General features: G+C 34.2%; 1 protein-coding gene and 1 pseudogene across 10 annotated transcripts in view; one reads left to right on the top strand and one right to left on the bottom strand.

Moving 5' to 3' along the window:
* Nucleotides 1-897: 897 nt before the first annotated feature.
* LOC18107839 (mitochondrial outer membrane import complex protein METAXIN-like) lies at nucleotides 898-4,130 on the top strand (annotated as a pseudogene).
* Nucleotides 4,045-21,727, bottom strand: part of LOC18107836 (receptor-like protein 13) — a 30,643-nt gene continuing 12,960 nt past the window's right edge. Inside the window, exons 1-10 of one of the 10 annotated variants that reach the window (XM_024590696.2) lie at nucleotides 15,603-16,009; nucleotides 15,045-15,200; nucleotides 14,848-14,916; nucleotides 14,609-14,755; nucleotides 14,382-14,522; nucleotides 13,694-13,837; nucleotides 12,953-13,102; nucleotides 4,752-4,791; nucleotides 4,466-4,618; nucleotides 4,045-4,401 (exon numbers count right to left, since the gene is read on the bottom strand). In XM_024590696.2, coding sequence (XP_024446464.1) covers nucleotides 4,510-4,618; nucleotides 4,752-4,791; nucleotides 12,953-13,102; nucleotides 13,694-13,837; nucleotides 14,382-14,522; nucleotides 14,609-14,755; nucleotides 14,848-14,916; nucleotides 15,045-15,200; nucleotides 15,603-15,960 — 1,314 coding nt within the window. In that variant the 5' untranslated portion in view covers nucleotides 15,961-16,009 and the 3' untranslated portion in view covers nucleotides 4,045-4,401; nucleotides 4,466-4,509. Of the gene's footprint in view, nucleotides 4,792-10,962; nucleotides 12,861-12,952; nucleotides 13,103-13,693; nucleotides 13,838-14,381; nucleotides 14,523-14,608; nucleotides 14,756-14,847; nucleotides 14,917-15,044; nucleotides 15,201-15,602; nucleotides 16,010-21,727 lie in introns of those variants that run through there. The other 9 variants (XR_008057989.1, XM_024590695.2, XM_024590697.2 and 6 more) reach the window with 9 other exon arrangements.

The raw sequence follows: 21,727 nt of genomic DNA, 5'->3' as shown, positions 1-21,727 counted from the left end.
GGTTGAACAGTTCAATCTGCTCATTATAACAGGAATCTCCAAGTAGCTCAAAAAGAGAAGCAAATGGAGGCGATGATGAAGAGGTCTCTCTTGATAGCTTCTTTAGTGGTACTGGGGATGAGCACTCTGCTAGCTGGAGGCTCTATCTTGGATTGCTACCCAAATTGCTTGCTACCTTCCATGCGTCCTCTCCCACCAAAAATCTGCTCTCGATCGGCTGTGCTGCTAAATGTTTAAAAGATTGCAGCTTGAAGACTAATTCCGCACCACTAACTCATTATTTCTGCAACCCTTACGCTTCATGTGCTCATCTTAGCACCACGGATAACCCTCGCTCGTAAGAACACACTCTCTCTCTCCATGACAGTATTAATTTCTACTCTTGACTTTAAATTCAAAATCAAAGTTTAGTGAGACGTAAATCTTCTACATCTTCTTGTTTGAAAAGGAAAAAACATTATAATGTTAAATCCACAAAATAGGGTTTATGTGCATATATGCATGGAACATTGTTGTTTGTGCTTCGCAGGTTTAAAGGAATTGTGGAAAGCTGTGTGAATTCTTGCGCAGGAAAAATTAAATATTTTTTTAATTTGTTAATTATTTTTTTTTTAATTCAATAAAAAAATTAATACTAAATTAATTAAATATAAAAAATAATAGGTAAGATTACACGTATTAAATTAATTTAATCAAATTAATTTAATGCAAGATTTGAGTTACAACCAACTCAAAAAAAAATTAAAATCAAAACAAAGTAGTTTTGACTTTTTTTTCTTTTAAAAAAAGTCAATAAAATAATGGTTAATTTTAAATGAATAATATCTAAATTGATTAAATTAACCCAAATTTTAACCCGATTAACTAAGGTTTTTTCCTTAAACCAGATCAATTCACACCCGGGCCTATCCGCCAAGCAATCCAGATTTTAAAACAATGCTAAAAACTCTCCCAAATGTTATTCATGTCATTACCTCTAGAATATCTTTGGTTTGAGCAATGGCATGATGATTGGATTGAAGAGATAATTTGATATCAAAGCATAGAACAAGGCTCGAAAACCCAAAGATGCAACCCAAATTGAGGGAGTTCCACCAAGCAAGCCTATTCTTACAAGAAAAATAACTAAGATGGCCTAACCCACGCTAGACATGGATCTAACGACCTAAACCCCTCCTCTGCGTTGTCTCTCTGGTTGTTCGGTGCCTGAAAAACCCTTTACCCATCAAGAATCAAAGAAAACCAAGAACCCTCCACTCTCTCAAGCTTTGAAGCTAAAAGAGAATTATCAGCAAAAACATTAAAGATAAAGAGAGATGCAAGAATCTCAAGAAAGAGCAGAGTATACTCTTGTTGCAAGGAAACCCAGTTTTGGTCTCCCCACTGGTTGTCCAATCTGCTTGCCTCTTTAATTTCCTCTACCTCAAATTTTCTAACTTTCCATTCCATTCCATTTGGTTTTCAACAACACTTTCCCTGATTCAGGTATTCTTTTTTGGGTTCTTATTTTCATTTATTGTTATTCATGTTTGTAAGTTGTTGTTCTGGGTTTCGGCTTGTTTTTTTTTTGTTGCTGCTAGTTTACCTTGTGTTTGTTTTCTTTGTTTCCATTTTCTTCTTTTATGTGTTGATAGGTCTGAATCACTAAGGAAACGTACCTCATTTCTTTAGCAGAGTTGTTTTCACAGAATGGATGTGAATTTGATCATGTTAAGATGGGCTGTGATCATTTTCAGTTTAACTGGGTTCTATGCTTTCGTTTAACTGAGTTCTTTTGGATATCTGAAAGTTGGTATTTTGTTGTTCAGTGGGAATTTTAGTGTGTTTTGGGACTCGGTGTATGGCGAGTATTCGGAATAAATGAGGCTAACATATTGTCTTAAAGAAGGCCATGGTCATAAATAATAGGGAAGGAGTTAGTAATTAGCATTCAAGATTGGATCTGCATGACCAGGACTGTTTTTGATGGATATTGGTTTTTTGATTGACAAGAAATGGCAGCTGGTTTTTAATGTGTGTGCATGCTTTGCTCATGTTGTCATATATGTTCGTTTTCTCAAATATATAATGTAAATATCAAAATTGTCTTCAAAACACTTATCTGACTTTCTGTTGTAGATCAAATTCCATATATTGAATCAGGCACTTATGTGGCCTACAATGTCGAGAATGGTGGGGTCATCAAAAGTTTAAAGGAAGATGGTATTGTTGATTTGGACACTGACTTCAGCTTGCTCCCAGAATAGATATCAATGAAAGCGATGGTTAGCACCTGGCTTGCAGATGCAATCATGGATGAACTCTGGGTGGGGTCTGATGGAACCTCTGCCCGAACTAGTGCACGTTATTAAGCAGCGACTTGGGATAACTAAAGAAAATACTGAACGAAGGGAAGCAGAGGTTACACTTCTATCGTTTATGATATTTTTCTGCAACTTGTTGATATCAAATCTGCGCACATACACTAGTGGAATGATTTTACCCGTTTATATATTGCTTCATTTTCTGTTAATTTTCCTTGACCATGGCCTTGCAATTTTTTTATTTTAATTTATGGATAGATCTACAAGAGAGCGAAAATTGCATATGGAGCTTTGTCAACCACATTAGGGGATCACACATTTCTTTTTGAAAGGTGTTTCTTTTTTATATCATGGTTAATATATATATTTTCCATTTTTTACCTGAAATCATCTAAGATATTTTGGTTTTTATGTTTTGAATTCAAATTTTAAGTTTGAGGTCTTGACTATGCATTGATTATACACCCAACTTCATTTTTCTGTTTGTGCAGGCCATCTAGTTTGGACGCATATTTCCTTGGGCATGTCCTTTTCACTCTTCAAGCATTTCCTGTGAGTCACTTTACCAATTGTCTTGATCTGTGACCTGTGAGAGCTGAATGCTGGCATTTGTATGGCGAGAACAATTATTTACAGCTGAAAATGTGGTAATACATGACCTGGGATGATGGTGCAAAAACAATTACATTATTACCATTCACTTTCTGTAGTTGAATGCCCTGATGACAAGCATCGCTATGGTTATTACATGTGGCCTTGCTGTAAATATCTAACAATCAAGTTCTTCTAATTTCTTTCAAGAACACTACATCAATCTATGCTGTTATAAAACACATTACCATCAATTTTATTTTTTCCATTTAAAAACTCTCTTGAAACCATTTTCTGTTAACATGGTTTCTACTTATTTGATTTTCACGTGATGTGCTATTGTTATTCTGTCTTGGCACAAAGTATTTGAGTTTGTTGCTTCACCTGTCAAATATTTTCAACTCTAATCCTTTTATGTGTTCCATGCCATTAGGAATCATCGATGCTGCGAAGTGCACTCTTGGAGCATGGTAATCTCATATGATATGCTGAAAAACTTAAGACAGATTTCTTGGAGGCTGGATCGTCTTCTTCTGTCCCGCAATTCCTTTCAGACGCTTCATCAACTTCATCAAGACGTCCTTCAAATTCAGGCAAGATATTTTCATCTTTTATTCTTGTGAATATTATATTGGTCATCTGATAGTGTCTTGAATTGTGGATTTACTAAACCAAACCAGCCTACAGATCATGTTTTAGTCATCATCAAACTAACAATTTGTTAATGTTTAAGATGCTTCAAGAAAAATAAAAGCCATTGGGAAATAAGAGGTCAAAAAGTACCATCCATGTCTCTTTTCTTTCAAATAGAATTTCTAACTATTTTCATGTGTTTTTATCACTAGGCTCAAAACCTAAGAAGCAACCCAGGAGGGAAAGGACAGAAGAGGAGAAAACTTTCAGAAGAAGGGCAAGATACTTTCTAGTGACACAAGTAGTTGCGGTTTTAGTCTTTCTATCTGTCATGAGCAGTAATGATTTTTCTGAGGTGGAGGTTGATGATGATGAAGATGAAGATGAAGATGAAGATGAAGATAAAAGGCTTCAGTTATGACTGAAGAAGCATTCATTTTTTGACAAATTTGTATTTTCCTTGACAATTTTTTTCCTCATGACAATTCAGTCATGGACATCACTGTGAGAACGATAGTTTCCTTTTTACCTTTCATTCTTGTATTCCATGTAAAATTTTTGAAAAATAATCATCCAACAGTTGTAGGTTGTTAATTGTGAACATTTCCTTAAGCAAAGTGATAGGTGTTTCAAACTTCAGAGGAAATTGTGGCCACAGTAGTTGGATTCTAATCATGAAAATTCAGAAACTCTCCGTGCTGCAGGAAATAGCCCTTGTAGTTGTTGAATTTGAATCCACTGTAAAAAAATCACCCCGTGAGCACTCATTCATTCTCATTGATTCACTTCCAATTCCTTCTTCCTGTTTCTGCTAGAACTCTGGAGCACTTGGCAATGGCATTCTCCCATTACGTAACATATTCTGCATATCCCTCTGCAGAACCAATAGCAAATTCAGTAAGCGAGCTGTTTGCAACTGACATTCCTGCACAAAGTACCTTTATGGGAATTTCAGCCATTTTCTCTGTAGTCATTACATCTTCTACTTCATCAACCTCCACCATTTCCATACTTCTGCCTCATTCAACTGACAACCCTGCTCCAAATCTCTTTGAACGGATTGGGACCCTGTGTGTATCGCCTCGTAGCTGCTGTGCATAGATAAAACCCATTCCAGCAGCAAAAATAAATACATTGAAATTCTATGCTATAACCATAGTCTTGAAAACTAGTGACGCTCAGAATGCATCATTCAAAAAGTTATGCAGAAGATTTGAGATGTACCCTGACTTCTTGGTAGAGTTTCTTCTCCCGGGCATATAATCTGTCAAATATTGATTGGTGACTACATGAGAACATGCAAGAAATCAAATTGGTGTTGCAAGAAAAAACCTTTTTTTTAATCAAAACAATGATGGTAACTATCTATGCAATGCCTGTTGTGTCCGAAGACAGTACAGGACAAGACCTACCTCTTTTCTACCCCCCTACCACCTCTCTCTTTCCAACCTCAACTTCCAAACCCAAAAAAAACATCATCAAAACCTAACTGAAAAGCTTTTATCTCTGATAAAACAATGCAAATCGAAAAACCTACTAAAACAAATCCACACACAAATGCCTATAAACTCAATACCAAAACCCAATTTCCTTCTTTCCAAAATCGTTGACCTCAAAGACTTGGCCTATGCATCCCTTGTTTTTAATCAACTCACCAAACCCAATATTTATGCCTTCAATTTCATGCTTCGTGGGTTAGCTACCACATGGAAAAAGTATGATTTTTGTGTTGAATTGTATTACAAGCTGAAGTCTTTAGGCCTAAAAGCAAATAATTTCACATACCCTTTTTTGTTTATAGCGTGAGGGAATGTTTGGGGTTTGGTTCATGGAAAGATCGGTCATTGTCTGGTGTTTAAGGCTGGTTTGGATGGTGACGAGCATGTGAATCATTCTTTGACTACAAAGGACGCAAGGTGTGGTGAAATGGGGTTTGCACGGAAGGTGTTTGATGAAATGGGTGACAGAGACTTGGTGTCGTGGAATTCGATGATTTCGGGGTATTCTAAGATGGGTTTTGCTAAAGAGGCAATTTGGTTGTTTATGGAAATGAGGGAGGAGGGGTTTGAGCCAGATGAGATGACGCTGGTGAATGTTCTTGGGGGGTGTGGGGATTTGGGTTTGGGGAGATGGGTGGAGGGGCTTGTTTTGGAGAAGAAGATGTAGGTAAATTCGTATGTGGGGTCTGCCTTGATTGACATGTATGGTTAGTGTGGGGATTTGATATCTGCGAGGAGGGTCTTTGATTCAATGCCAAACAAGGATGTTGTCACTTGGAATGCCATTATCACATGGTAATTAGATCGGTTTTATACTTTGTAATTGTCACATATAGTGGAATTGTGTTTATTTCTGTTCCTTTAAACTAACTTGAAATTTGAATTCTTCCTAATTAATCAGCTATGAAATAAAAACCACACAAATATATGAAATTTGTATATGCGTTTCAAGTTAATATGATTTTTTTTTTGTTCAACTATCACTTCATATGTGTGCACAGAATGGAGCTTCCAATGAAGCAATTGATAAAGTCAGTCAGGTCCTAATCCAAATTGAATGAGAGAGGCAGGTCCTAATCCAGATAAAGTCACAATGATTGAAGTATTGTCTGCATGTTCCACAATAAGGGCCCTTGATTTGGGGAAATGGGTTGAGACACATGCATAAGAAAGAGGTTTACAGCACGATGTCTACGTTGCGAGTGAATTGATTGATATGTATGCAAAATGTGGGAGCTTGGATGATGCACTCAGGGTTTTTGAGAGGATGCCTAAAAAAAATGAGGTCTCATGGAATGCCATGATTTCTGCTCTTGCTATCCATGGGCAGGCCCTGGAAGCATTATCATTATTCAGAGGCATGTCAAAGGATAATGACACTGTTCAACCTAATGACATCACTTTCATAGGAGTACTTTCTACATGTGTGCATGCCGGATTGGTTGATGAGGGCCGCCAATTGTTTGAATCAATGAAATTGTTATTTGGATTGGTCCCAAAAGTCAAGCATTATTCTTGCATGGTTGATCTTTGTGCGCGTGCAGGACTTCTGAACGAAGCTTGGGACTTAATCAATAAGATGCCTGGAAAACGAGATGAAATTGTGTTGGGGTCATTGCTCGGTGCCTGTCAGAGGCGTAGAAATGCAGATGTTGGTGAAAGGGTCATTCAATTGTTTCCAGAGATGCAATTATCTCATCTAAGATATATGCAAATATGAGAAGGCGGGATCATTCTGCAAAGATGAGGCAGTGTGGTGTCTCTAAAACCCCTGGCTGTAGCTGGATTGACGTTGGAGCTCGTGCTCATGAATTTCATGCTGGTGGCAGCTTACATCATCATTCGGAGAACATATACCAATTGCTGAATGAGGAGATGAAGAGATAAGGTTACATTCCAAATATCGGTTGCATATAGAGGTGGAAAAGTTGAAAACTTGGTGGCCTCTTTTAGCCATTGAGCAGTGCATTCGGAGGGATTGTATCTTCTGGTTGATGACTACAGCCAAAATGTTGAATGGTAAGTTGTGTTAAGAGCTTGAGCAAGGATCTCTATCTTGCTGATAGAAATGTATAGTTTACCCTCGCATGAGTATGTTTCTGTAGAATGAAAATGGTTGTTGGATTGTTACATGCATTTGCTGTAAAATAATGCAAGTTCATTGCGGAAAGAATGCTAAAACTATTTTTTTTCATAACATAAGGAGGGAATGCAGGGGGAATTTTGGTGGATTGAAATAAAATGCACTTGACACCTTTTAAGTTGTTAAGGGATGCCATAAATCATTTACATGAAAATAGTTTTCATGAAACAAATAAGGCCAGTTTAGTTTTTTAATGCTCCCTTTGCTTTCTTAACTTTCTCCTTGTTGTGGCAATTGCAGCTGGAAATATGATAAAGCTAAAGGACATGCTAGTGGAAGTGGAAGAGAAGAAATGCATTTTGATTTGTCAGTGTTTTAAGCAAGTGGAAGTGGAGGTAATTAAAGATTCTAACAAGAGACTTAACTTTATTTTCATGTATTCTTTCACCGGATATTTGTCCATGTCTAATTGGATCTATTATTCTTGTACTTCTCATTTTCTAGTTTTTTTTAGAGGAAGTTTAATTTTTTTTTTCTTTTTACCTCCAGGTGAAAGCTAATGATATCAAATACAAGGTTTTCTAGTTTTCTGTACATCACTTTTGGAACATCCGATACCTAGTCTAAGCGTAATCAAATGACTTTAATCAAGCATTGCAGCATGTTGTAACCCATTTTTGGATCCCCACAAAAATAAAAAATAAAAAGAAAAAAACCCCTAAATAGTGTAGACATCATTCCCCCATGTGCATGCCGCTGCCCGAGACCCTCAGGAGTGGGGAGCAGCGCAGGCAGGGGAGCAGCGCAGGCTGCCCTGGCTTGGTGTCCCCTGCTCCCCATGCGCATGCTGCTGCCCCGCTCCCCTTTGACGCAGCTGCAAAAGGGGGGGAAGAGTTTTTGAAAAGAGGGAGGGCTGGAAAACCAAAAGAGGGGAACGGGAAAGAGGGAAAGGAAGCAAAGAGGCCAAGCAACGCTGAAACAACAGAGGGGGGGTCTGTTTTGGAGGGAAGGCAGAGAGCTCAGTTTTGTAAACGAGAAAGAGAGAACACCCAAAACCAGTCCCTCCCTTGGCCATTCCCCTCTCTCGGCCATTTCTTTCCTGCACCCGAAACAGCCTTCTCTGTCAACGGAGCCCCAAACCAGCCTCCCCCGAACCCCACAGCAACCATTTTCTTTTCAGTAAAGCCAAGACAGGAAGCACGGGGAAGAAAACCAGAGAACAAACGGTCGAGGAAGGACACAATAGGGACGAGCAGCAGAAAAAAGATAAGCAGCAGAAAACACAGAAGGACCAACCAGCACGCCCTCGCCATCGCCTTTGCCTTTCGTTTCTGTCTCCAGTAGTTTTCTTCTCCTCCAGCGGTGCAACGAAACAGCAGCCCACAGGAAAACAGAGAAAGGAGAAGAGGGGAAGAGATAAACAGAACACCACCCCCATCAACGCCCGATTCTCCCCTACAGTCCAGCAACTTCTTTATGACCAGCCAAAACCGTGAGCCATAAACAGTGTCAGGAGCTTTGCTTCACATTCCAAACAGACGGCTTTTCTCTGAGTCCTGCACCAGTACGCAGCCGTCTCCAGCTTCAGCAGCAGCGTCATTTTCAACTCCGGCAGCCACCGCTGACTCGCAGCCCCTCAATCACCAGGAGTGGTTACTAGCTGCAGCAGCAATCCAGGATGGCGACCAGTCTCGTCCCTGCCAGCAGCTGATCCCAGTCATCTATATCTCTTCCCAGTCGCCAGTAGTAGCTTTGCTTTCTTCTCTGCACTGGGAGCAGGAACCAGCAGGGGAGCGGTCATCACCAGTTGCAATTCCTCAGCCACTTTGAGCAGTAATAAGCAAGAACAGCACAGTAGCCGGATCCTTCCTCCTGAAGCAGCAAACAGCAGCAGTAACATGACAGCAGGATATCCTTCCCGACCTCCATCTTCAGCAAGCACCAGCACCAGAGGAAGCCGAAGGCAGATAGAAAGAGGAGGAAACAAGAAGCCAGTAGACGAAAATGGCAACACCACCAACCGCACCAGCTCATCATCTTTTTTGGTCTTTGCTTTCATTTTCTTGCATATAAAACCTGCAGAAACAGGGAAGAAGAAGTGCAGAAAACCAGAAGAAAGAGAGAGGACCGAAGATTGTAGAGGAGGAAACTCAGAAGAAGAACGCCAACAGAGAATAAAGGGGGGAAAGCTGAAGCGGACGGCAGCACTGATCGACCAGCCAGCAAGCCTTCGCCACCGTTATCCGTTCGTTCCCAGGTCTGTTCTCTTCACCTCCCGCACCGTGAGCATTCTTTGCTTTGTGTTTGCACTGTTCAAGTGAAATTTAATTCACTTGAACAGTAACGTGGTCAACAGTAACACGGTTACTGTACAGTGAACAGTAACCAGTCATGTGGTTTGGGCTGGGCTGAGTCCAGCCCTGTAGAAAGTAGGCCCATTTTATTTTTGGGCTGATTTCGGCCCATTTTCCTTTGGGTCGAGTCTGTCCCATTCAAAAAGTTTTCTTCAAACATGTATTTAAAAAATCTGTGATTTTCTGCAAGGTTGTATTTTTGTACTATAAAGATACAAGTCCGGTATGAAAATACCCGGTTTTCGTCGAGACATCAAAAAAAATATAAAATAAAAAATGTTTTGTTTTCCTGCATACGACCAATACCCTAACATTGTTTTTATGTTTTTTTATATAAAAAACAAATATTTGAAGCTTTGAAAATGTGTTTTCGCATGGATTTCTTAAACACAACAAAAATCATTTTTCTTGCATTTCTGGATTTTACAACATGTTTGTAAAACTCCAAAGGGTATTGGCCAATATTCCAAAAAATATAAAAATTTTATTTTGGGGGAATTCATCTATTATTCACCGCTAATGTTTGGATAAAGAAATCCTTAAAGGACGAATATCCAAAATATTATTGGGAATAATTTGTTATTATTCACTGTTAATATTTGGATAAAGAAACCCGGAGTGGTAAATATCCAAAATAATTTTCTAGGAATAATAAATCCGCACAAATCTTTGAAAGAAGCCTTGATTATAATCGAGGACATTTCAATTTTTTACTCCACGGTTTACGAGACGAAAAAATAGGTTTTTAAAGCACCCTAGATTTCGTTCATCAGAGCAGACTTATCCTAGGAAACTGATGGGATTAGAGAACATCAACACCATAACATTTATAAGGCAAATCAAACACCAAGCAGCTTACCTTAGGTAGGGCGTACTAGGGGTGCTAAAACCTTCCCTTTACGCAACCAGTCCCTTGCCTTAGAATCTCTGAAAGACCAGTTAGGTTTCCTAGTAACCATAATACTAGGTGGCGACTCCCTTTTTCACAACAGAAAGACCCCAATATCGAATCCCCGCTACGGAGGAAGTGTCGCCGCGACGTCGAGCTCTCGGGAGGGTGCGACACAGCATATGCTGGACGTTTGAGATTAGAGTATTCAGAAGTGGAGATGAATTGTTATGTGGAATCTCGAGACTGCTTTGATTCATTAATTTTCTCAGTACCGGTGGTCATCCATTTCAAGTGGCCGGGGAGTGCCATATGGGCAAGGGTCGGCCCTGAAGGGATTCGTTCTCGACATTACCCTTTGATATTAGCTAGGAAACTCAATCTAAGGCAGCTCAATACTCTCAGTTACTGAAGTTGTAGATCAAGCAAATTATCTAAGTGCTCACAAGCTTATATACAATCAGTGAAATAAATTTGAATTGATATTTGTGTTGTAATGTATTCCCTTTAATATTAAATATTTTTGGATATTTGTGTTGTAAATTTGAATTGATCATCCGTAAATATCAAGTAATAATGTAATATACAAGGGAAGTAAAAACTCATGGAATTGAAAAGCCCCCGCTGTATAAAAATCCACAAAACCGAATGGAATTGTATAAATTAATACAACATCGCTTGAGCATGCATTTAAACTTGTTTAAATCTTAAAACTAGAATACACAACGATGCACCAAGTCTTGGTACCATCAAGGCTATGAAAACTCAAACTTGGATAAAATGGGAAAATTGTCCACTAGAAAATAATAGCAATTGTTAATACTTACCTCAATAAAGTAAAACCATCCTCGTCGCCAATATGGATTTATATACAGAACTGCACCTATCACTAGCAGCACCATGATGTATGCAACCCAAAAGGTCACATAGAAAACCTTTATATCCATGAAGCCACCATTATCTTCATTGTTCGTTGAAGTTGGTGATGGTGGCATAGCCACATCACATATTTTGGATAGCGGTTCTCCACAAAGAAAAGGGTTGTCCTTGTAGCAACTCTCGCAGGAGTCTTCCCAGACAGATTATTGTGAGCCACAATAAAAACTTCTAGAGAAAATAGTTCAGTAAGTCGAGGTGGGATTTCTCCATCTAGTTTGTTGTAGGAAAGATCCAAGCTCTCTATTTCCTTTAAGTTCCAAAATGTTGGTGGAATTGGTCCCGTCAAATTGTTATGCGAAAGGTTCAATACCTTGATCATACTGAGGTTTCCAATTTCAGGAGGAATCTCTCCTGTGAAATTGTTGCATGAGAAATCAATTCCTGTGAAGTACTGGATAATGCTGCCCCTATAAGAAAGGGATACATTCTTCGTTGTAAACTCGAAGGATTGTTGTGATGAGGACATAGAATCACGAGAATTGTATGGTTGTGGGAAAGGATGAGTAGATATCATCCAATAGAGGATGTTACCAGAAAGGTGATTGTGAGAAAGATCAATCAAGGTTAATCGGTCCAACCTGGATAATTGAATTGGGATTTCACCTTCAAGATTGTTATAACTCAAGAGTAGAAATCTCAAGTTAGATAGCCTGTCAATCCATTTTGGAATTGTACCAGTTAAATTATTATGGGAAAGATCCAATGCCAATATCTCAGCGAGGTCATAAAATGTCATTGTGATCGGTCCTTGGAACTTATTTCTAGACAAATAAACATATCTCAAATTTGAAGAAGTGTTGAATCTAGGTGGGAAACGACCGGAGAAATTGTTCCCTGATAAGTCCAAGAATTCAAGAGAAGACATATTCCATATACATCTAGGGATTTGGCCTTGCAAACTGTTGTTCGAAAGTATTCTTCCAGTCAAAACATTATTGGATAGGTCTAACTCAAACAGCGAGCTCATGTTACCCAACGAGGAAGGAATGCTTCCATTGAAACCATTATCAGACATCTTTAAAACTTCTAACCCTGGCAAACGATCCCCGATTTCTGAAGGGATTTGGCCTTGGAAGTGATTCATGGATATACTTAGGAATGACAAATTCACATGAGAATTCTTTGGCAACAAGAATGGACCCGAAAGAGAACAGTTTTCTAAATAAATTTCTTGTAGGTATGTGTTGTTTTCAATCAACCAATTTGGAAACCCTCCCTTTATTTGGATGTTTTCAAGATCTAAAGATTGCAGGCTAAACTGATGGTAAAAGAACTTGGGTAATGCTCCCGCATCTTGTCCACGACCTCTCAAATAGAGGGACTTTAACTGGAACTTTGGGCTCAGATTATGATCATCTTCTTCTGCGAATATTTCATTACCTGAACTAGAAAAAGACTTGAGTTTTGAAAGGTTGTATAATGGGCTCAATGACATGGGAATCTTCAAGTAATTGGAAGAGAGATAAAGTTGTTGAAGGGAAGTCAAATTCGTCAGACACGAAGGCAAGACTCCACTAAGATCATTGTCACTAATATCTAGCTCTTGGAGATGATTTAAGTCACATAGGCCTGGTCACATTATAATTTAGAGAAAATTAAAACTTTGAATGTTTAATGGAAAATATATAACCTAGAGAGAGAATAAGAGTGATCAACCTTACCTTGGGTTGTAGGTATTCGGCCATTTAGTCTGCAGCTCTGCAAGCTTAAAGTTTTGAGAGAGGTCATTGTTCCGATGGCTTGGAAGATGCTATTATTAAGTGTATTGTAACTCAAATCCAAGTATTCCAAGTTCTTGAGATCAAGGAAGCCTGTCATGATCAATTAAACAACAAATTATATTAGTGTAGAAGGAATTAAAATTAGAAATAATTCATTACTTATTAATCATGGCTAAAAAAACAAAAAACATCAGGTAAGTGTAGAAATTGTATTGTCCAATTAATAGAAGGTTTTTTTTTTTTTATATGTCTAACCCAAAAAAAAAAATACACCATTGTTAATTTATTCTCCTCCTAAAAATAGCACTCTCTATATATGAAGTTATATTGTTATTTATGTTATCATTTTAATTACATTACAATGAAATGGTGATGAGAGAGGGGCAAAATTAAAGTGAAATATTATTCATACTAAATGGATGGTAGAATTTTAAAATAATAAAGATTTCAAATGAGTTAATTTCTAAATTTGAGATTTAATTGTCTCTCCAAGACTTGTTTAGTAGGTTGCGAAAACATAAAAGAGAAATTCTATACATATATAGCACTTTAAGATGATTTAAGTTACATAAGCTTAATCACATTATAATTTAGAAAAAAATAAAACTTTGAGTGTCTAATAGAAAATATATAACCTAGAGAGAGAAAGAGAGAGAGTAAAAGTCATCAACCTAACCTTACCTTGCATTGTAGGTAATTGGCCATTTAAATTATACAACATTAAAGTTTTAAGAGAGGTCATTGTTCCGATGGCTTGGAAGATGCTATTACTGAGAGTATTGTAACTCAAATCCAAGTATTTCAAGTTCTTGAGATCAAGGAAGCCTGCCACGATCAATTAAACAAGAAATTATATTAGCATAGAAGGAATTAAAATTATAAATAATTCATTACTTATTAATCATGGCTAAAAAAACTAAAAACATAATTTAAGTGTAGAAATTGTAGTGTCCATTTAAGAGAAGGATTTTTTATACATCTGACCCAAAAATAAAAACACACCATTGTTAATTTATTCTTCTCCTAAAAATAGCACTCTCTATGTATGAAGTTACCTTTTCATTAAAGAAATTATTGTTTTTATGTAATCATTTTATTTACATTACACTTAAATGGTGTTGAGAGAGAAAGAGGAAAAAATAAATTGAAATGTTATTTATATTAAATGGATGGTACAATTTTAAAATAATAAAGATTTTAATTGAGTTAATTTCAAAATTTGAGATTTAATTTGTCTCTCCAAGACTTGTTTAGTAGGTTGCTAAAACATAAAAGAGAAAATCTATACAGACACCTAATTGTAGCACGTATAGAGAGAAATAAAATGATCAATGATAAGTAATAGTGGAGTTGAAATTTGTTAATTTACCTCCATAAGGTACAGTGCCATTAAGTTCTCGCAATGATAGATTTTTTAGAGAAGGCAGTGCTCCAAGGCTTTGAAGAGAGTGTTCATCTAGAGAACAACTGTCCAGATACAACATTTCCAAGGAGCTTAAATTTTGAAACTCTGTTTGTTCAAAAGTAGCAAATTGAATTTTTCATTTAAACCCAAATATATAAACATCACTATATATAATATAATATATGACTTACTGTCACCTAATATTCTTCCTCTAAAATCGTTGTATTCCAGAGAAAGTGTTGTGAGGTTTGAGAATGCTCCTAATGATTGCAGTAACTGGAAGCTACTTCCATAGGTTGTGATATTTTCTAGGTATAGAGTCCTCAAGTTGCTTGGACCTGCAAGTTAGTTAGGGAAGAAACAATAATAATTAATATTATCTTCATGATGCTACCAGCCAGGTAGATAATGTGAATGTGTTACTAATTACCTCTTGAGGCTACCAAGTTGCTAATATTGTTGCCGCCCAGACTCAAGGTCTCTAAGCTGGTCAAAGATTCTTGATATTTATATATATAAAAATTAATACAATACTCATTAATAGTGTTTTTTGAAATTAAATTTAATAGATAATTGTGTTAATTAAATTTAATATTTATAAAAATAATAGTATATAAAAAAACTAACCTTTCAAATCTATTGACCCCTCCAGTCTATTATAATCTAAATACAGTGATTTGAGAGACGGAAGCCCCTCCACAAATGATAGAATACTGTTATTGAAGCTATTAGATTCCAAGTCAAGGATCTCCAAATTGCTCAATTTCTGTAACTCATAACCACCTATATAAACAAATAAAAAATAAATAAATAAAGACTTCATGTAAAGAATAAAAAAAAGATATTATTGGAGTAACTTAATTATTATCGATGAAGAGGCATGTAATTGGTACGATGAATTCATGTAAAGAGGTTGAAAGAAAGATTATAATTTACTACTTGTCCATTGCTTCCATCATCACTGGCTTAGTGTTCGTTATGAATATGCATTTACAGGTAAAGCTTGCATTTCACCCTCAAAATGATTATATTAATAATGTAAGGAATTAAACAAATTACTCCTTTTTACTAAATATGCTTTCTATTTTCTTCCAAAATGATACTAATTAAACAACACCTTATTTGATTAATTCTAAAAAAATACAAAAGTAATATAAATATTTTGTAATACTTAAGAGAGCAAACCTTTGTTCTCAACCCAACCAGCTATACGATTACCGTACAAGGAGAGAGCGTTGAGTTGTTGGAAAGGAAGGAACAAGGAGGCATTTAAGTACCAATCTCCCAGTTCCTCGTTCCTTACGCCCAAAAGATCGAGTAAGGTGACTCGACCTGTACTGCTGTTGCAGACAATACGTTCCCAATCACAACAGTTGGCGTGGGCTATTCTCCAGGAGGGAAGGGAGGTGCCGTTGGGATAGTTAAGAGAATCTTTGAGGTGCAAGAGAGCGATCCTCTCTTCCTCCAAGCAACTAAGAGGCAGCCATCCTTGCAGCGAAACCGTTATCACTAACACCGTCAACACCTGAAGGAACAGCCCCATCTTAATATATATATCAACTATTACAATATTAATTGTTGCGAATGGCAGCGAGGAGGTTAAGGCTTTTATAGAGGACTTCACGGACCCATGCCGTGGAAAAAACTGCATAGCTAGTTGTTTTAAAGAATTCCACATCATAATGAAAACAATTAATCTCAGTAATTTTAAAAAAATATCTTAATGAATAAATATATATCCACTTCATAGTCTCTCTTGTTTTTTTCTTAATTTTTCGATATTTTGGCCAATAAATATTAATAAGAGAAATCCTACTAATATATATTTTTGTTTTTGCTGTGAATAAATTTAAATTTCCAACGCTGGCTGTTGTTGTAGTCAATTTTTCCATCTAAACTGCGGTAAAGGTTATATTACTAACTCTTCAACATTAAGTAAAAAAATCTTAAACATTTTCCATTTTAATTTTAACATTTAGGGTTTAATATGAATCTTTCCTGATTGATTTGATGCCCTTTTTTTTTTCCTACCTAACTCTAACTTTTTAATATTGTTTTCCTACTAAACACTAATTTGTTTTTTTAGTTTTAATATGCTAAAAGGTTGTGAGAATAAGTTTGAAACTGTATTTTTTAAAAATATTAATTTTTTTATTTAAAATTATTTTTTATATTTTTTTATCTTATGATATATTAATATCAAAAATAATTTTTTTTATTTTATTTTAGTACATAGTTCACAGTATCTGAATTGATTCATTTAACATTTATCTTTAATATATATATAATCTCTTTGTTTCTTTTTATAATATTTTTAATATAAATATCTTTTAGGAAAAAATGTTCTCTTGGACCCATCTTGAAGAAAAATGGATGATGGCACCATCCAACGGACCCATCTCGTGGAAAAAAAAAGGGATGATGGCACCATCTTGAAGAAAAATGGATGATGGCATAGGGCGGCAGTGTCCTCTTCATCACATTCCTTTTGGTTTTGATATTATTAAGTATTGCTCGCGTTGATTTTTTTTTACCTGCCAAGACTTTACTCTTCATTCAGATGAACTGTTTAAAAAATTATATTTTTTTAATTTGTTTTTGACAATTTAATTTTAATTAAAGACCCATTGATTTTTATTTATTATGAAAAGATAGAATTGAATGAAGAGAGAACGAAATCAAAAACTCATCAAACATAAGTGTCATGTTATAAGTTTCGTAAATGATGTATTTTGCTTCTTAAACTTTAAAAATCACGCAAATCATATAATTTCAGTACCTCAATATTTTTTTAATTTGATTTTGATGCAAAAATTTATTTTTGTTATTTTTTAATCTCTATTTAAGAGAGGAGAGAGATGTCGACAAATTCCGGCGGTAGAAAAAAAAATATCATTAATACCAATTTAGACCACCAAAACGAACAATATTTGTATTAAATGACTTTATTTTATGAGGGAAGCTCATATTAAGTATTTTTTTTTTACCTTTAAAGTTCGTAAAAAAATAAATATGATTTTTAATTGATTTTTTACCTTAAAAGAAACATGATAAGTATTTTTTTTTTTTTTAACACCACAGATCACTTCTTTAAATATACGTTATATTGTTGATGAATGAGAATTTAAGCGGACAGAATTTTAGGATTTCGAGAAAAATTAATTATCTCAAATTTTGTCATATTTTCGGTTTTTATTTTTATTAATTTGGATTTTCTTTCTTACTTTTTAATATTTTACGGATGAGAATGAAATATTTTATATAAACTTTAAAAACAACTCTGAGATTTATTCATATATATTCTGTGTTACTATTACTTGTATAAACGGATGAAGCATGAAAATTATAGAAGGCGATTGTTACAGACTAAACTCTGAAGATGAAATTGAGAAATTTCAAAGAGCAAACTAAAAATTTAACAAAAGCTGACCAAGTCGTTTCAGAAGCCAAGAAAAAAGATAAAAACAATGGAATCACATCAACATCACTAAAATTATAAGGTTTTTCTTCCGATCAAATAAACAAATTTATTTTAATTAGAAAATATTATTTATTTATCAAAATAATTATTATTTTGGAGGGAACTTTTCCCCCAAGATAGCCCAAACTCAATGTTATTTTCTTCAAAGTCACATCATCGGGAAAAACATGAAAACCGATGGACTTTTTATGAAAATATATGATTGATATGATACAAAAAATGGGTACAATGATATGAGAAAATAAAAGTTTATATACTAAAATTAATAAAAAGTGAAAGTATATCAAAATATTTATATGATTGATATGATACTGATATTTTTAACATCAATATATCAAAAAAATTTAAAAAAATTTTAAATAAAAAAAATCAAATTTTATTCTATTTTCATTTTGAAACACAGTACCAACCGGGCCATATCCAGGAAAAGTCTATCAAGGAACAAGATATTCGGAGAATGACAGAAAATAAATCAAATCAAAGCCATGAAATTAGAAACCAAAAGATGGATCAAATTTGTCTCTACAGCGAGCCATTTTAGTGGTGGGGCAAAAACTTGATGGAGAGATAATTATTTATTCATCAAAATAATTATTTATCATGGAGGAAAACCCAAACTCAATTTCATTTTATCAAAGTCACACCATCAAAGAAAACAAGAAACAATGTATTTAATAGATATAATTAAAAAAAAATTGGTATACTAATATAAAAAAAATAAAAACTTACTAAAATGAATGGACTCAAATAGCTCTGAATATTCATATACCTTATCTTCCAAGTAAGAAGAGACAATAAAAATAGATGACATTCTTTTCTCCAGTTGTAAATGGATGGAGACATTAGTACCAAAAACGTCATGGACAATTTCTTTTTTCAATTTGAATACTTATTTTCACAAAATCTTATCAATAAAATAACTTCAATAGTTCTATTATTAGAATGATGATGTCACAATTAACTTTTTTTTAGATGAGTTTGGATTGGTTTTATTTTTTTTAATTTCTGAACAATAAAGATATATAAAAATATTTCTACTTTATATCTTCTTTTATTCAAGTGCTCTATCTATTTAAGTACTTGATAAACTAGTGTTTGTCCATAAATTTGTTTACTTTGATTTCTCGAATAAATATAAGGTTTACATAAAGTAACTATGGAATAATAAAAATATTAACAATAAAATTTATTTATAAATAAATCTTAGATTTAATTTCTCTGAATTTTAAATTTGGTGTGAACAAATTCAAGGGATTTCTAAGATAAATAGTACAATATTAGCCTTTCAAAAAATTGAGAATCTCCCACTCTTCACTTTGTATGTAGTTTTGCCTATATTATTGTCATAAATTAGGGATAATTAAAACTAGTCATATTTCTCGCACGCTCTTAAAACTATAATTTTTTAAATTTTTTCCTTAATTTGTTTTTGACAATTTAGTTCTAATTAAAGACCAATTAATTTTGATTTATTATAAAAAGATAGGATTGAACGAAGAGGGACCGAAATGAAAAAGACACCAAACATGGGTCTCATGCTATAAGTTTCGCAAATGATGCATTTTAGTTCTTAAACTTTGAAAATCACGCAAATCATACAATTTCAATATCTCAATATTTTTCCAATTCAATTTTGATACAAAAGTTTATTTTTATTATTTTTTAATCCCTTGTTGAGAGAGGGGAGAGAGAGATTAATAAATTCAAGCGGTATAAAGAAAAAAGTGTCATTGATACCGATTGAGACCACCAAAATGAACGATATTTGTATCAAATGGCTTTATTTGATGATGAAAACTCATATTAAATATTTTTTTACCTTTAAAATTCATGAAAAAAAGATATGATTTTTAGTTGATTTTTACCTTAAAAGAAACATGATATTCTTTTTCTTAACATTACTGATCACTTCTTTGAATATACATTATTGTTAATGTATGAGAATTTAAGTGGACAGAATTTTAGGATTTCTAGAAAAATTAATTATCTCAAATTTTGTCATATTTTCGGTTTTTATTTTTATTAATTTGGATTTTCTTTCTTACTTTTTAATATTTTTAGATGAGACTGAAATATTTTATATAAACTTAAAAAACAACACTGAGATTTATTCCTATATATTCTGTGTTACAATTACTTCTATAAACGGATGAAGCATGAAAATTATAGAAGGCGATTGTTACAAACTAAACTTTGAAGATGAAATTGAGAAATCTCAAGGAGCAGACTAAAAATTTAACAAAATCTGACCAAGTCGTTTCAGAAGACAAGAAATTAAGAACATAAAAATAATGGAATCTAAGGGCCTAATTGAAAAAATAATTGATAATTGAGGGTGTTTGCGAGGGCGAAAAACCAACTGCTTTCTACATACACAGTACTTCTCCATTTATATTTTCTAGATTTATAAAGTAAATTTGTATTTTTTTTTTTGGCTGGGTGGTTTGACCTATTTTTTATTAAAATTTAAATTTTTTATTTAAAATTATATTTTTAAATATATTTAAAAAAAACAACAACTCATGTACTATCTTGTCTCTAAAGAATTTACAGCAAGGAGTTTTAGGCTTTTAGATCCACAAGTGTACGGACCCATCTCGTGGAAAATTTGTTGCAGTGTCCTTTCCATCAAAATCCTTTCTGTTTTGATATAAAACATTTATCTCGTGCACCCTTGAAATAGAAAGATTAAAATAAAGTTGAAAGGATTGGTTTTTTTATTTTTATTTTTTTCAATGATCATTTAATTACGTCTTTATATTAGTTTTCAAGTTTAGAGATTAAGTTCATACCTCTTTTCTCTTTAAAGGCAAGAAATATACCACAAGATTTATTTCAAGTTTTGAATTTAATATTAATAATCAAAGCTTCCTAAAATAAGTGTATTTAGTTAATAAAAACCGGTCTGCTTTTGTTCTAGTCTCTCTCTCACTGTTGTTCTTTCTTTTTCTTCTTTTTTCGAGCTGCTTTGTCTCTCTTTCTATCTCCCATCTCTTAATCCATCAAAACTATAAATACATAGCATTTAACGTTAATAAGAATTATACCCATTGAATTATACATATTAATCACTTGATGAAAAATTAAATATGACTAGAAAACAAATACAAAAAAAAATGATAGTATATTAATCTAAGGTCCATTGTCCATTAATTAGTCGGTGGTTGCATTCTAACACACTAAATTGAGATTTATTTTCTTCTACATTAAATTGAAATTAAAACATATTATCCCTTTTCAAGCTTACAGGGCAATATAATCTCACAGGTTCATCTCATCTCGTATAAAAAACTCTTGATAGCAATGGTCTCACGACCCATCTCACACTGCACATTCATAGTCGTTGCTTGTTCAATTGTGATTCATTCAATGTTATTAAAATCCAATTCAATATAAAAATATTTTTAATATCAGTATAAAAAATAAAAAATAAAAAATAAAAAAAATTAAATTAAATTAAAAATTATTTTTATTCGGAACACAATATCAACTGGAGCATATCCAGGAAAAGTTTATCAAAAAAACAAAGATATTTGGAGAATGATAGAAAATAAATCAAGTCAAAGCTGTTGAATTAAAAACCAAAAAATAGACCAAATTTGTTTTTACAGTGAGCCATATTAGTGGTGGGGCAAAAAATTGATGGGGGGAAATAAAATTAAAATTTATTATTGCTAGAGAGGCAACTGGAGCCCTTGATATTTTGCGAAGGCATGGAATTCGATACCAAGAGAATGTAAGATAGTTGTTGACTGCTGGCGTCAACGTGATAAAGCAATTAATTATAGTGAAAATAAAATAGTTAACAACGACAGGCTGAATTCAAGTT

This window comes from Populus trichocarpa, chromosome 18 (assembly GCF_000002775.5).
Source record: "Populus trichocarpa isolate Nisqually-1 chromosome 18, P.trichocarpa_v4.1, whole genome shotgun sequence".
In the NCBI taxonomy this organism is placed as follows: domain Eukaryota; kingdom Viridiplantae; phylum Streptophyta; class Magnoliopsida; order Malpighiales; family Salicaceae; genus Populus; species Populus trichocarpa.
Note: the sequence above shows the minus strand (reverse complement) of the source record. Positions and strands in the feature narration are given on the sequence as shown.